At 43.1% G+C, this 12,108-nt stretch overlaps 1 protein-coding gene across 2 annotated transcripts; it reads left to right on the top strand.

Annotated features, from left to right (window-relative positions):
* The first annotated feature begins 2,427 nt into the window (after positions 1–2,427).
* Positions 2,428–11,718, top strand: LOC129374174 (3-hydroxy-3-methylglutaryl-coenzyme A reductase-like). 2 transcript variants are annotated; one of them, XM_055052437.1, is made up of 20 exons: positions 2,428–2,543; positions 2,816–3,035; positions 3,125–3,236; positions 3,763–3,850; positions 4,514–4,598; positions 4,678–4,783; positions 4,873–4,979; positions 6,021–6,140; positions 6,285–6,418; positions 6,712–6,986; positions 7,473–7,600; positions 7,691–7,885; positions 8,291–8,449; positions 8,530–8,687; positions 8,773–8,878; positions 9,367–9,537; positions 9,613–9,753; positions 9,850–10,008; positions 10,719–10,867; positions 10,955–11,718. In XM_055052437.1, exons 2-20 carry the CDS (start codon positions 2,874–2,876, stop codon positions 10,998–11,000), a joined length of 2,601 nt encoding a protein of 866 aa, XP_054908412.1. In that variant the 5' UTR covers positions 2,428–2,543; positions 2,816–2,873; the 3' UTR covers positions 11,001–11,718. The 2 variants fall into 2 exon arrangements, with proteins under 2 accessions (XP_054908412.1, XP_054908411.1); XM_055052436.1 differs by having other exon boundaries at positions 2,428–2,633.
* Positions 11,719–12,108: the final 390 nt, after the last annotated feature.

The raw sequence follows: 12,108 nt of genomic DNA, 5'->3' as shown, positions 1-12,108 counted from the left end.
AAAGGCATGCTGCTTAGCTACAGCACACTGTTTGGAGGCAAAACAGCTCAGATCCCTCTGTGTTCAGAAACAACAGTCACACGACTCGGTCAAATCTAATGAGGGCAGCATGAGAGCGGAGAATCAGCTGAAAAGTTTTCACGTCCAAATGAAATCAATCTGCTGGAGGAAAATGGAGTCGCATCATCTGACTTGAGTTTAAGGGACCGAAAAACACACAACAGTGGCCCCCGGGTTTTTTCCTTTTTGTTGTTGGGGAAAAAAAAGTACAGAGCACATGAAAGTGCCTGAGTAAAAACAATCAAAACCAAAGCAGCAGAAATGAAAACACAGAACAGAACAGAAGGAGCTTTTATTGACCCGTTGTGTAACAACAGCTTTAGACACACAAAAATCACACAAAACATTCACGAAGTGTTTATTAATAAACAACCAGTCTTCTGTTAATATTGCCATGATGTCAAGAAAGAAAAAAAACCCAGAACTTGTGAACATTTTCACATCCTAGCAACTCTTCTACTGTCCTGGTTGTGTTTTGAATTTTAATGACATAAAAGAACAAAAAAAAAAAAAAAAAACCTCGACAGGTTAGCTGACTGTTATGCAAAAGCTCACGAGGTTTCAGTCTCGCTGCCAACCGACTGCTTCTCCTATCTAGAAAGAAGTCAGTAGTACATATGACCGATTCATGAAATCCAGTGGGAAAATGTTTCCTCAAGTCGTTTGCAGAAGGTTTGCCCCAAACAGGGAGAGAATTAGCTGTGAATTCCCACTGACATGAAACACATTTAACAGCAACGACTACTGGTGACGCTGAAGAGCAGCATCATCTTCTTTTGAGGAACCATCAACTCAGAAAATGTGAGCGTCCAATTCTCGGCGGGTTGAGTTCAGTGGCGCCCCAGAGACGGTTGGGTACGGTTAAATGATCGACCAGCGCTGACAAAACAATACTTAAAAGAAATGGCAAAACAAATCCACATGTTGGGTGGTGGGGGGTGGGAATCGGACAAATCCCCTGACATCAGAACTCACTTTTAAAACACAAAGGGTTTATTTTGTGCTTGCAGGTTCCGATTATTCAGAGACGTGCGAGGGTTGTGTTGTTCAGACAGAGAACAGCTAAGAGTTGGCTGCTTTGGTAATGAAGCGCAGCGTTTGTTTTTCCGCAGTTATCCAAGAGCTGACGTGCTTTAAATTAAAAAAATAAATAAATAAATGAAAACGAATAAACAGAATTAATGCAAAAAGTAGGTTTGGATTTCATTCACCAAGAAGGAGACGAAGAAAAAAAAAACACATCCAGAAAAATCTGTCCATTTGTGAAAAAGCCACAGACTCCGTCACACAACAATAAAGAACATTTGAAGCAGTGCAGGCCCAACAAAACAACACAACAGCACCGCAATTTCTTACTAGAGCATGTTGCCTTCTATAATTACTGACCATGTAAATAAATAAAAAAACATAAATAAAATAAAAAATATTATATATATATATATATATATATATATATATATATATATATATATATATATATATATATATATATATATATATATATATATATATATATATATATATATATATATATAAGCTCCCAGGCCTCTGGGAAAATTATGTGTAAATTAGAAATTATGTGTAATTTTCTTCCTTCTTCAAGTAGAAACTGGGGACTACACATCAAAATTCAGCCAAATTTACAAATTATTATCTCAAACCAAAATAGGATCAATGCATGTTTTTATATTAGAAACCAGTAATAACAAAAACAAACAGCAAAATTAAAAAACAACAAAAAAAACGGTTATTTTGTTTTAAAAAGCAAAAATATTAAATTTGAAAGTAAAATGTTTTTATTTTTTTTGTTCCGATATCATTGAGTTTTTTCGATGCACCTGGATATGTTTCATTTTCGTAATTGTTTTTTTTTTTTACATTCTTCTTTGTCATTTATTCTTTTTTCTTAATCAAGCTCTCCCACTCGCTTTGTTTTGTGTTTGAAAAAAAAAAACCATGTGGCAGAACACCTTCGAGGCAGAAATAAACAGCGCCTCCTACAGTCAGACTGTGGAACAATAAAAAGGAATATAAGAACCCTGACAATTGTTCGTTTTTCTCACCAGCAACTCTTGTTTTTATTATATATCGCATGAAAGACAAACAAACCAAATTCAATGTCTTCTTTATTTGTTTTTTGGCCGACAAAAGGCTCCAATTTCAATCTCTTAACTCAGAAATGAAATAGCTACTAGCACTTTTTTTTTTTTTTTTTTTTTTGTTTTTTCTCGATAAAAATTGCAACTAAAACTGTTTTAAGGGTGAAAATAAACAACTAATAAATAAATAAATAAATAAATTCGAAAAATGGTTGACGTACTTCCTGCCTCCCTCAGCGTCGCCGCGTCACGTCTCCGCGGTGACGACAGAATGAGGTCAGGAGTTCCGCGTCGCCATGTTGATTTTAATTACATCAGTCGAGCAGCAGAGCTGTCACAGCTATGAGAGAGACCCTCTGACCGCGGCACAACTCACCGTTTGAGGTACGTGGGAGCTCTAATGGCGCCGGACAGGAAGTTTTATGAGCGTTTCAGGCTGTAGGACGAGCTTCCCGCGGTACGAGGCTACGTTAGGTAAGTTCGGGTGTGACAGCTAATGTTGCTAAGGCTAACAGCAGACAGGTTTACAGAAAATAGACACAGTTCGCTGTTCGACTAAATAAAGAGGCGTGCGTACAGTGAAAGGAAAAGTTCTCCAGCCGCGTCCGTCGGCCATTTTTAAACCTTCCCATTAACTCCCCGCCGTTTGGTTGCAGGTGTGATATTGTCGCCCTTCAGATGAAGCTCCAGTAAGCAGGCATCTCGACATCCGCGATGCTGGCCCGTCTTTTCCGCCTCCACGGCCTGCTGGTGGCCTCCCATCCCTGGGAGGTGATCGTGGGGACCCTGGCCTTCACCGTCTGCCTCATGAACATGAACAGCTCGTCGAGCAGCAGCCAGATGTGCAGCTGGAACAACTGTCCCAAGGTTAAAGAGGTGAGGCGGCTGTGAACCCAGCATTTGGACAGACAGGAAGTTGTTTTCCTTCACGCTGACAAGAGGCAATATGTCCTGCTTTCTTTCAGGAGGCCCCCAGTAGTGACATAATCGTTCTGACCATCACTCGCTGCATGGCTATTATTTATATCTACTTCCAGTTTAAGAACCTCCTGCAGCTGGGATCCAAATATATTCTGGGTCAGTATGATGACAGACTGTGACCATGTTCTGGAATTACACCGCTCCATGTTGGAGTATCTCCATCACCTTCGTCCTGATTTGTTCTTTTTGTAGATTTTTGAATATTTTTGGGCATGTTTAAACAGCTTTACCCTCTGGATTATGTATGGTGGGGAACTGGAAGGATTTTTTTTGCTCTCTCTTTCTTTCTACGTTTAAACAGTTCTTATGATGTGTAACCGAGGGTAACAAGGTATTGTTTTTACAATCGGAAGCAACTTAGTAACGTTAAATACTGATTACTTCTGGAAAGCCTTCCTGCCCACAGCATCACCATTACACCACAACTCTTTAAAGATACTTGCGTGATGTGAGTTATGACAATATTCAACCGGGGATAAATAACGTATTTTTGAACTGAACTAAACGACTGGCTGCTGCTTGTCACACATCACAACACTAGTGCAGCAATCGTTTTGGGGGGGAAAAAGAAATGAACATCCATAAAATATCTAAACACATTTATTTTTGTTTGTTTCTGCAGGTATCGCTGGATTGTTTACAGTGTTTTCCAGCTTTGTTTTCAGTACAGTGGTCATCCACTTCTTCGGGAAAGAACTAACTGGTCTTAAGTAAGTGTTAGTTTTAGGCTATGCTTTAGAAAAGTGTTCATACGTCGAAGGAATCACGAACTTATAACTGGATGAGCTCAAAGCAGCAGATTATTGCAGAGTGGAAGGGAAACGATGCCTTGCTTTTAAATGTCCTTCTGTACAAAGTTGCACAAGTTTACCTTCTGCAATAATTACGTTCTGCTTTGTGTTGGTTTTCAGGTAACGACCGATAATAATGATTATCTGTAGTTCCTGTGTTTTTGACTGTCTCTACAATAGAGCCAATATGTACGAAATGACCCCTGACCTCCAGGGTTTAGCAAAGTTGTAGAGAAAGATTGCCTTGTGGCAAGGGGTGTAAATTCAGTTTATTTATACTTTAAGAAAATAAAATGACTAAAATAAAGTCTAAATAATGACAAGAATAAAGTCGTGGTATTTTAATTTTTCTTCTCGTATCATTGTGACTTCATTCTTGAAAGTCACAATGACTTTATTTTTACATTTATGGCCTTCACGATGCGTCAAACTAATCAGATGCTCCCGTTCTGATCTCTCCCCAATCTTATGGTGTTTCTCCAGCCTCCTGGTGATATGGTGGATTTCAACTCTATTAATACAAAAGGTTGTTTTTTTATGATTATTGCTGTAGAAATCTCACCCTGTCCCGTTTTCCTGCAGTGAAGCTCTGCCGTTCTTTCTCCTGCTCATTGATCTATCCAAAGCCTGCACTTTGGCTAAATTTGCCCTCAGCTCCAACTCCCAGGTATTTGTTTCCAACCTGCCGGTGCGTCTGAACTTGCACCTCGAACCAGCCGTAACAATCTGGTCGTGACTCTGTGTAGGAGGAGGTGAGGGAGAACATATCCAAGGGCATGGCTATCCTCGGCCCCACATTCACCCTGGACGCTCTGGTCGAGTGTCTGGTTATAGGAATTGGCACCATGTCGGGTGAGGGCGGCTTTCGTTTGGCTTTAACAACCCAAAACATTTGCCGGTGTGAAGCAGAGATTTTAATTAGCACCTGTTTTGCTCTCCAGGCGTTCCTCAGTTGGAGATCATGTGCTGTTTTGGCTGCATGTCTGTTCTGGCCAATTACTTCGTTTTCATGACGTTCTTCCCAGCGTGCGTCTCTCTGGTCCTCGAGGTAAGAGTGAACCCTAAACATCCTGTTGAAGCAAGCTCAGTCTAATGAAGAGAATAGTTACTATCATTGATGTATATATTGCTGGACTGGACAGCGCCTATTAGCCGCTATGGCTAGTGACGAACTCCTGCAAGCGTCATCACTATGCATTGAGGCAGAAAAACAAAACTGAACTGTTCCGATGAGTCACAGAAATGGTTATTTTTAGGTTAATTTTTCATTTTTTATATTGAACAATAACTTAATTTTATATGATTGTTGCTGTAAGGGCCATAGTTCACTAAAATGTAACAAACTATGACTCCTGTGCTTTACGACATATTTCCTCCTGTTTGATAGTTATGAACAACAAGGAAAATTAGTCCAGTTTTTGTCGTTTATTAAACGTTTTTAGGAATCACAGCGGCTACAAAAAAAAAAAAACTACTCGAAACTGTTTGGTCGCCGTGGCAACTGACTGACAACAGCTCCGCTAGTTGTTCAGGAATCGACACCAAACAACACGCAGACGTTTCCCAAACAAAGAAAGTCCATGAAAACCTCAGGAGATTCAGTCCGTTCCAGTTTCCAGACTCCATGTTAGTTTTGCCAGTTAGTTGAGAACTAAACTAAACACCAGAGTCGGGAGATTCGCTAATTTACACGCCTGCTCGGCTGATGATCTGTCAGAATCTAGGTGGGTGTGTTGCCTTGTTTTCGTGTTAATCGAACCAAAACATACCGAATTCCTCAGCAGCAATTATAACATCTACATGTTAAAATTGTTAAGCTAGCATAACTGACCTACTTCTTACTTTCTCACAATTTTTTTATTGATTTTTTTTTTAGTTGAAACGTTTTCCTCTCCTGTGAAATGTGATTCACTTGGATCTTGTTAGCGTAGCTGCCGTAATGTCGACAACTGATAGAAAACATTGCATGGCGTGATCGTGCCGTTTTACCAGCTCCCGTTATCCCGAGTCTGTAACGCAGAACAAGTCACGCAACGTCCAGTCCGGTGATTTAGTTACATGTTCAGCTGTGGATTCCTCTCCTTTAAAGCTCTCCAGGGAAAGTCGGGAAGGTCGTCCCATCTGGCAGATGAGCCACTTGGCTAACGTTCTGGCCGAGGAAGAAGATAACAAGCCCAACCCTGTGACCCAAAGAGTTAAAATCATCATGGTGAGAACAAAACAAAAAAACAAAAAACAAACCTTTCCAGATTTTTTTTTTTTTTTGCTGCTGCCTAAAGATGGTTTTACTTTCTTCATGTGAAGTTGGAACAATGAAGCGAGTGTTGGTCCGTGTCACTTTCTCATCCTTCAGTCTCTCGGTTTGGCCTTGGTCCACGCCCACACTCGGTTAACAGCTGAGCGTTCGGGTCGCAATCGCACAGCAGAGGGACCCGTAGCTGAGAGACTGGAGTCAGCCGGGACCGCGTGGCCCCTGAAACTCACCAGGTAAACACAGAATGATCATTTTATACTTATCAGGTCAGTTTAAAAACGTAACCTTTTTCTATATTTTAGTTCACCTTGTCCTTGCTGCAGGATGTAGAATATCATCTCAAAGAAAGATAACGTTAATAAATGATGTCATAATAGTGAATTGGAACTGTCATTTGCAGTTTGGTGCAGGGAACGTTTGAAATTGTACCTTGAAAATGCTTGAATGTTACAGATGAAGTGTCTTTCTGTGCCTCTCGTTTGTCCTGCTCCGCTCATGTCTGCCGCCGTCCGTCTCGTCCCGCCAGCATGGAGCTGGAACACGTGATAACTCTCAGCCTGGCGCTGCTCCTCGCCATCAAGTACGTTTTCTTCGAGCAAGCGGACACAGAGTCCTCCCTGTCTCTCAGGAGTCCCATTAGCGGCGCCTCTCTGAGTCAGAAGCCCCGGACGGCCGACAGCTGCTGCAGGAGGGACCAATCAGCTGCCAGGAAAAGCTTGGCTGCTGTCTTAGCAACCGGGGTTGCTTCCTCGGCGGTCTCTGACGTTAAACCGTTGCCTGAGTCTGACATCACCTGTAAAGGTGGGTGAGACAATGATGTCTCAGTTTGTTGGTTTGGTATACTCCATTATAGTGAAAGAACATCCAAAAATAATACAAACTTAGAAATAGAACCATATTAATGTAAAACATATTTATCACAATAAGTTTCCCAGAGCACAAACTTCTGCTTCCAGGCTTGTGTCTTGATTCTTCTCTGCTTTTGACGACACAATGTGACAAAAAGTGACAACAGTCTGCTGTGGTTTAACGTGCTAGCAATCTAGGCTAAACAAAATGGCCGAATACTTCTGATGCTAATCTACAGAAGCTAATCTGGGGCTTCGTCTCGTTTGAAAATACCCAGGATTTCTCTTTTTGTTCTGGGAGGTTTCTCCCAGATTAAACACTCTGTGGCCTTGATTAGACAGATCTTCTTTCTGTCTGTTATGAAAATTATGAATCTCATTGGAATATTCTTGACCATTTTAGGTTTACCGTATTTCTAACATTCTATATCTCTATAAGTGAGAGGAAGCGTTTCAGTGGAGGGCGGCGGCTGGGCTTCACCCCCGGAGACGTGCGGAGCTCCTGCAGGCTGTGCAGCAGAACCTCGCTCGCTGGAGGAATGCATGGCCGTCCTCTCGGACCCTCAGGTGACTCACCGGACCACACGGACAACTTAGTTTTTGAAGACGTGGAAATAGTTTCTGATGCTTTTTAGAATTTGTTTTTTTTTTCCCTAGAGAGGTCCAAAAATGCTGACTGATTCAGAAGTGATCAACCTGGTGACCGCTAGGAAGATCCTGAACTACAGACTGGAAGCGCTGCTGGAGACTCCAGAAAGGGGCGTGGCCATCAGGAGAGAGATGCTGGCGCTTGAACTTCCTGTCAGCTCAGCTTTGTCTGGTCTGCCTTACAAAGACTATGACTATTCGAAGGTATTTACAGGTTCCATCGCACTTTAAAGGGGGAGTATTATTATTAATATATATTTGCCCACATAGTGCTATTTTATAGCACAGACTTAAACTGTTATCTTCAGTTGTTATAAAAATGCTGTATATATCTAGAAATTCGACTTTGTAGTTTGCAAATTGCTGCTGGCTAGTCTGAAGGAGCTGAGTAGGAGGAGCTTCATCCTTGGAGGCGGGGCCAGGTCCAGCCAGGTGTTTTGCACAACTGAATGGTTGTGCAAAGCCACACTGGAGGGATGTTTTTGATGAGGAAATAACAAAACACGATGTAAAACTCAGTTGATTTTACATAACACTTCCCCTTTAAGTTGTCCTGTATTTTTTTTGTAATTTCGCCATAGAAAGGGTTTCCTCATTTTGTGTCACCAGGTGATGGGCGCCTGCTGTGAGAACGTCATCGGCTACATGCCGGTGCCAGTGGGCGTGGCCGGCCCGCTGCTGTTGGACGGCCAGCGGTTTCACGTCCCCATGGCGACCACGGAGGGCTGCCTGGTGGCCAGCACCAACAGAGGATGCAGGGCCGTTTCTGTAAGCGCACCGGCTCCTGCGTCAGACGCATCCGACGCGCTCCGTCGCTAACCGTTAGCGTTCATCTCCCCACCGTCCAGCTGAGCGGCGGCTGCAGCAGCAGGATCCTGGCCGACAGCATGACCAGGGGTCCTGTGGTGAGGCTGCCCTCGGCGTGCCGGGCCGCGGAGGTCAAAATGTGGCTGGAGACCGCGGACGGGTTCGGCTTGGTCAAGGAAGCCTTCGACGAGACCAGCAGGTGGGAAACAACCGCGCAGGTGATTTATTTTTCCTCGTTTCAGCCGAGAGGCAGAAAGATCAAAACCAGATGTTTGTGTTTGCAGGTTTGCCCGTCTGGAGAAGCTGCTGGTCTGTGTGGCAGGAAGAAGCCTCTACATTCGCTTCCATTCGCAGACGGGCGACGCCATGGGAATGAACATGCTCTCTAAGGTACAACCAGACACCCATTGTCAGCAACACTGAACATTTCAACACCTTTCAAATATTTTATGTAGAACTGATCGATTGATCAAATGTTTGAATTTGTTATTTAATTTTTGGAAAGTTTTTATTTTAATTTTTTATGGTATTAGGACTATAATTCTCGTAGCCTCACCCTGGTACTCCAGAAGAACTCTGATTTGTTGTTTTATTATTATTTTCACTTTTTAGAAAAGAAATTGAGAAAAAAATATGTGGTTTAAAATCAGATCTGAGATTTTTTTTACCAAGCTCTCTCTATTTAGTGCAACACAGACTCAAAACAATGCTGGACTTGTTGTTTTTTTGTTCCCTTCATTTCTCAAAAAAGTTCCCAGTGTGTCCAACACCATAGATAAAGGTGTGTGTGTGTGTGTGTGTGTGTGTGTGTGTGTGTGTGTGTGTGTGTGTGTGTGGGTGTGTGTGTGTGGGTGTGTGTGTGGGTGTGCCCCCTCCAGGGCACGGAGCAGGCTCTGAATCGTCTCAAGCAGCACTTTCCAGACGTGGAGGTTCTGTCTCTCAGTGGTAACTACTGCACTGACAAGAAGTCTGCTGCCATCAACTGGATCCTGGGTCGGGGGAAGTCCGCTGTGTGTGAAGCCACCATCCCTGCCAAGGTGGTGCGGGAGGTACAGGATCGGACAGGAAACGATGTCAGCTCGAGCTTCCGTCGCCCCCAGCTGAGTTCTAATGTCCTGCTGCAGGTTCTGAAGAGCAGCACGGCCGCTCTGGTGGATCTCAACATCAGCAAGAACCTGGTGGGCTCGGCCGTGGCCGGCAGCATAGGGGGCTTCAACGCGCACGCCGCCAACATCGTCACCGCCATCTTCATCGCCTGCGGACAGGTAGAGCAGCACTGAGCGCGCTCAGACCGGAGCTGCTGTTGGTTTAGTGGTTGGCGGTGTGGCCACTTCCTCACTGGTGCTGTTGCCATGGTGCAGGACCCGGCTCAGACTGTGGGGAGCTCCAGCTGCATCACCCAGATGGAGGCCGTCGGCCCAGACGCAGACGACCTGTACATCAGCTGCACCATGCCGTCCATAGAGGTGGGCACGGTGGGAGGAGGCACCAACCTGCCGCCACAGCAGGCCTGTCTGCAGGTACCACCACCCAACAGACCCAACAGACCCAACAGACCCAACAGTCCTCCGTTTGAAAAGCACGACTTCATCTGCGTTAATGTCATCTATTTAGTGTTTCAGAAGCTGTCAAACTGCAACTGTTGAATCTTTTCCTCACTTTATAAAGTTTTGTTTGATAGAAAACGCTTGAAATATTTCTGTCACCAGGTTTGTGCTTGGACTGAAACGATTACTTCAACTAATCGTCTAATTGAGTCATCGATACAAATCTATAAATGTGTTCTTCACAGAACTCTTCAAGCTTTAATTTCACTCAGTTCAAATTCTGGAAAACAAATAAATACACCGTTGTTATCCAATTATATATTGGTGAATAAAAAAAAACCCCAATCAATAGATCAGTCGTACGCTGTATCTATGTGAAGCTGAGCTTTTCACGTGTTCATGTTGGAAGTATTTTTTAGCTGCAAATGATCAACTGTTTGTTCACCAAAGGAATGCCATTATTGCATTTAAGGCAATAAAAAATAAATTGATTCATTTGCACCTTTGAATGTATTTCTAATGTATAAAAACAGGCTTGAATACAAAATCTGCAGAATGTGCTAATTTCTTTAATCTGATTAATTGTCAGATTAATCAATTACTAAAATCCTCATCAGTTGCTACTTGGTTCACCTGCAGTTCAGCAAATGTTTTGAGGCGTTTCCGTCGTTCTTCCCCTGCAGATGCTTGGTGTTGCCGGCCCCAACCAGCCCGGAGAGAACGGCCGCCAGATGGCCCGTGTAGTGTGCGCCACCGTCCTGGCGGGGGAGCTGTCTCTGATGGCCGCTCTGGCAGCAGGACACCTCGTCAAAAGTCACATGACTCACAACAGGTAGGCTTGTTTTTGGGTTTTTTCCAAGTTTGCCTCCACCACCTTTTTCGGCCATTTCTGACTGCGTGTCTCTCTCTCCCCTCCCAGATCTAAAACCAACCTGGCAGCCGAGACAAACGGCCCTAAGCGTTGACGCTTCGTCCAAAACTGATATAAACACAGCCTGTGTTTGGTTGCTCTCTGACTGCAAATCTGTTTTGTTTTTTTGTTGTTTCCCAGTCGAGATCTTACCGGTACTAATGTGTGCTATTTATTGGCATGTGACTTTTTTATTTTTTTTCCATCCTGGATGATCAGATAACTGAATCAGAGATGTGAGAAAACCTGCATGCTCGTTAAACAGGTTTAAACCTGTCTTTGCATTTGCCAAAAGCTTGCTGGAGACGGCGCCGCCGATGTGTGTGAGGCCAATTCTGCTCACGTTTCCAACCCTGAATGTGTGATTTTTTCCTGCCAGTGTTAGAAGCTCCGACTCGTGCCATCCTCCCTGACCGTAAGGGAGGACGGCACCATGCTGTATACCGTGTATACGACGGAGCGGCCATCACTGCTGGTCTCCTGGGTTCCCGCTCGGATCCACTCACTCGTCGTTACCGCTGGGAGTCAAGAGACTTAAAGCAATATTTATTTATTTTGAACATTTTCATGTGAAAGTATTTAGACTCCTGCAGGTGGTGAACGTTGAAGAACGGTTGTGACGTCTCAGTGGGTAGAAATCAGACAGATTCTTGTATTGCCATCCTCAGCAGTGGCCTTATGTGTTACAAGTGGAGCTTTACATAGAATATCCAATTCAAAGAAATTTCTTACACTTGTAATCATATTTAAAAAAATAAAACACTACATTTCTACCCGGTGAACTCATCTTTATAAAATAAGTGAAGCTCAAGTTCTTCAACAGCTTTTATTTTTCATGTTTTCATTTCAAGATCATTTTCTCGTCGATTAAAATGTTTTCCAAGTAATTTGATGTAGTCAGAGGTCTATGATCAATATTTCTGAAACATCTTTGCCATCACAAACATGTTTGTATTCACTATTTTGCAGGCTTTAAGGAAACAATTTAGTGGTATGGGACAAATCAGGTTAAATCAGTTCACTCCATAAACTGATTTCATTTTAGGAGTCTGCATTTTAGGCAATCCCCCAGAAACTTCTCTACTTTTGGTAATTTCCATATTTGTTTTTCTTCACTACATCTATAACATTTCCAATGTAGAAACTGAATTTCTACAAAATAA

The sequence above is a fragment of the Poeciliopsis prolifica genome, unplaced genomic scaffold (genome assembly GCF_027474105.1).
Source record: "Poeciliopsis prolifica strain line A6 unplaced genomic scaffold, Auburn_PproV2 SCAFFOLD035, whole genome shotgun sequence".
In the NCBI taxonomy this organism is placed as follows: Eukaryota; Metazoa; Chordata; class Actinopteri; order Cyprinodontiformes; family Poeciliidae; genus Poeciliopsis; species Poeciliopsis prolifica.
Note: the sequence above shows the minus strand (reverse complement) of the source record. Positions and strands in the feature narration are given on the sequence as shown.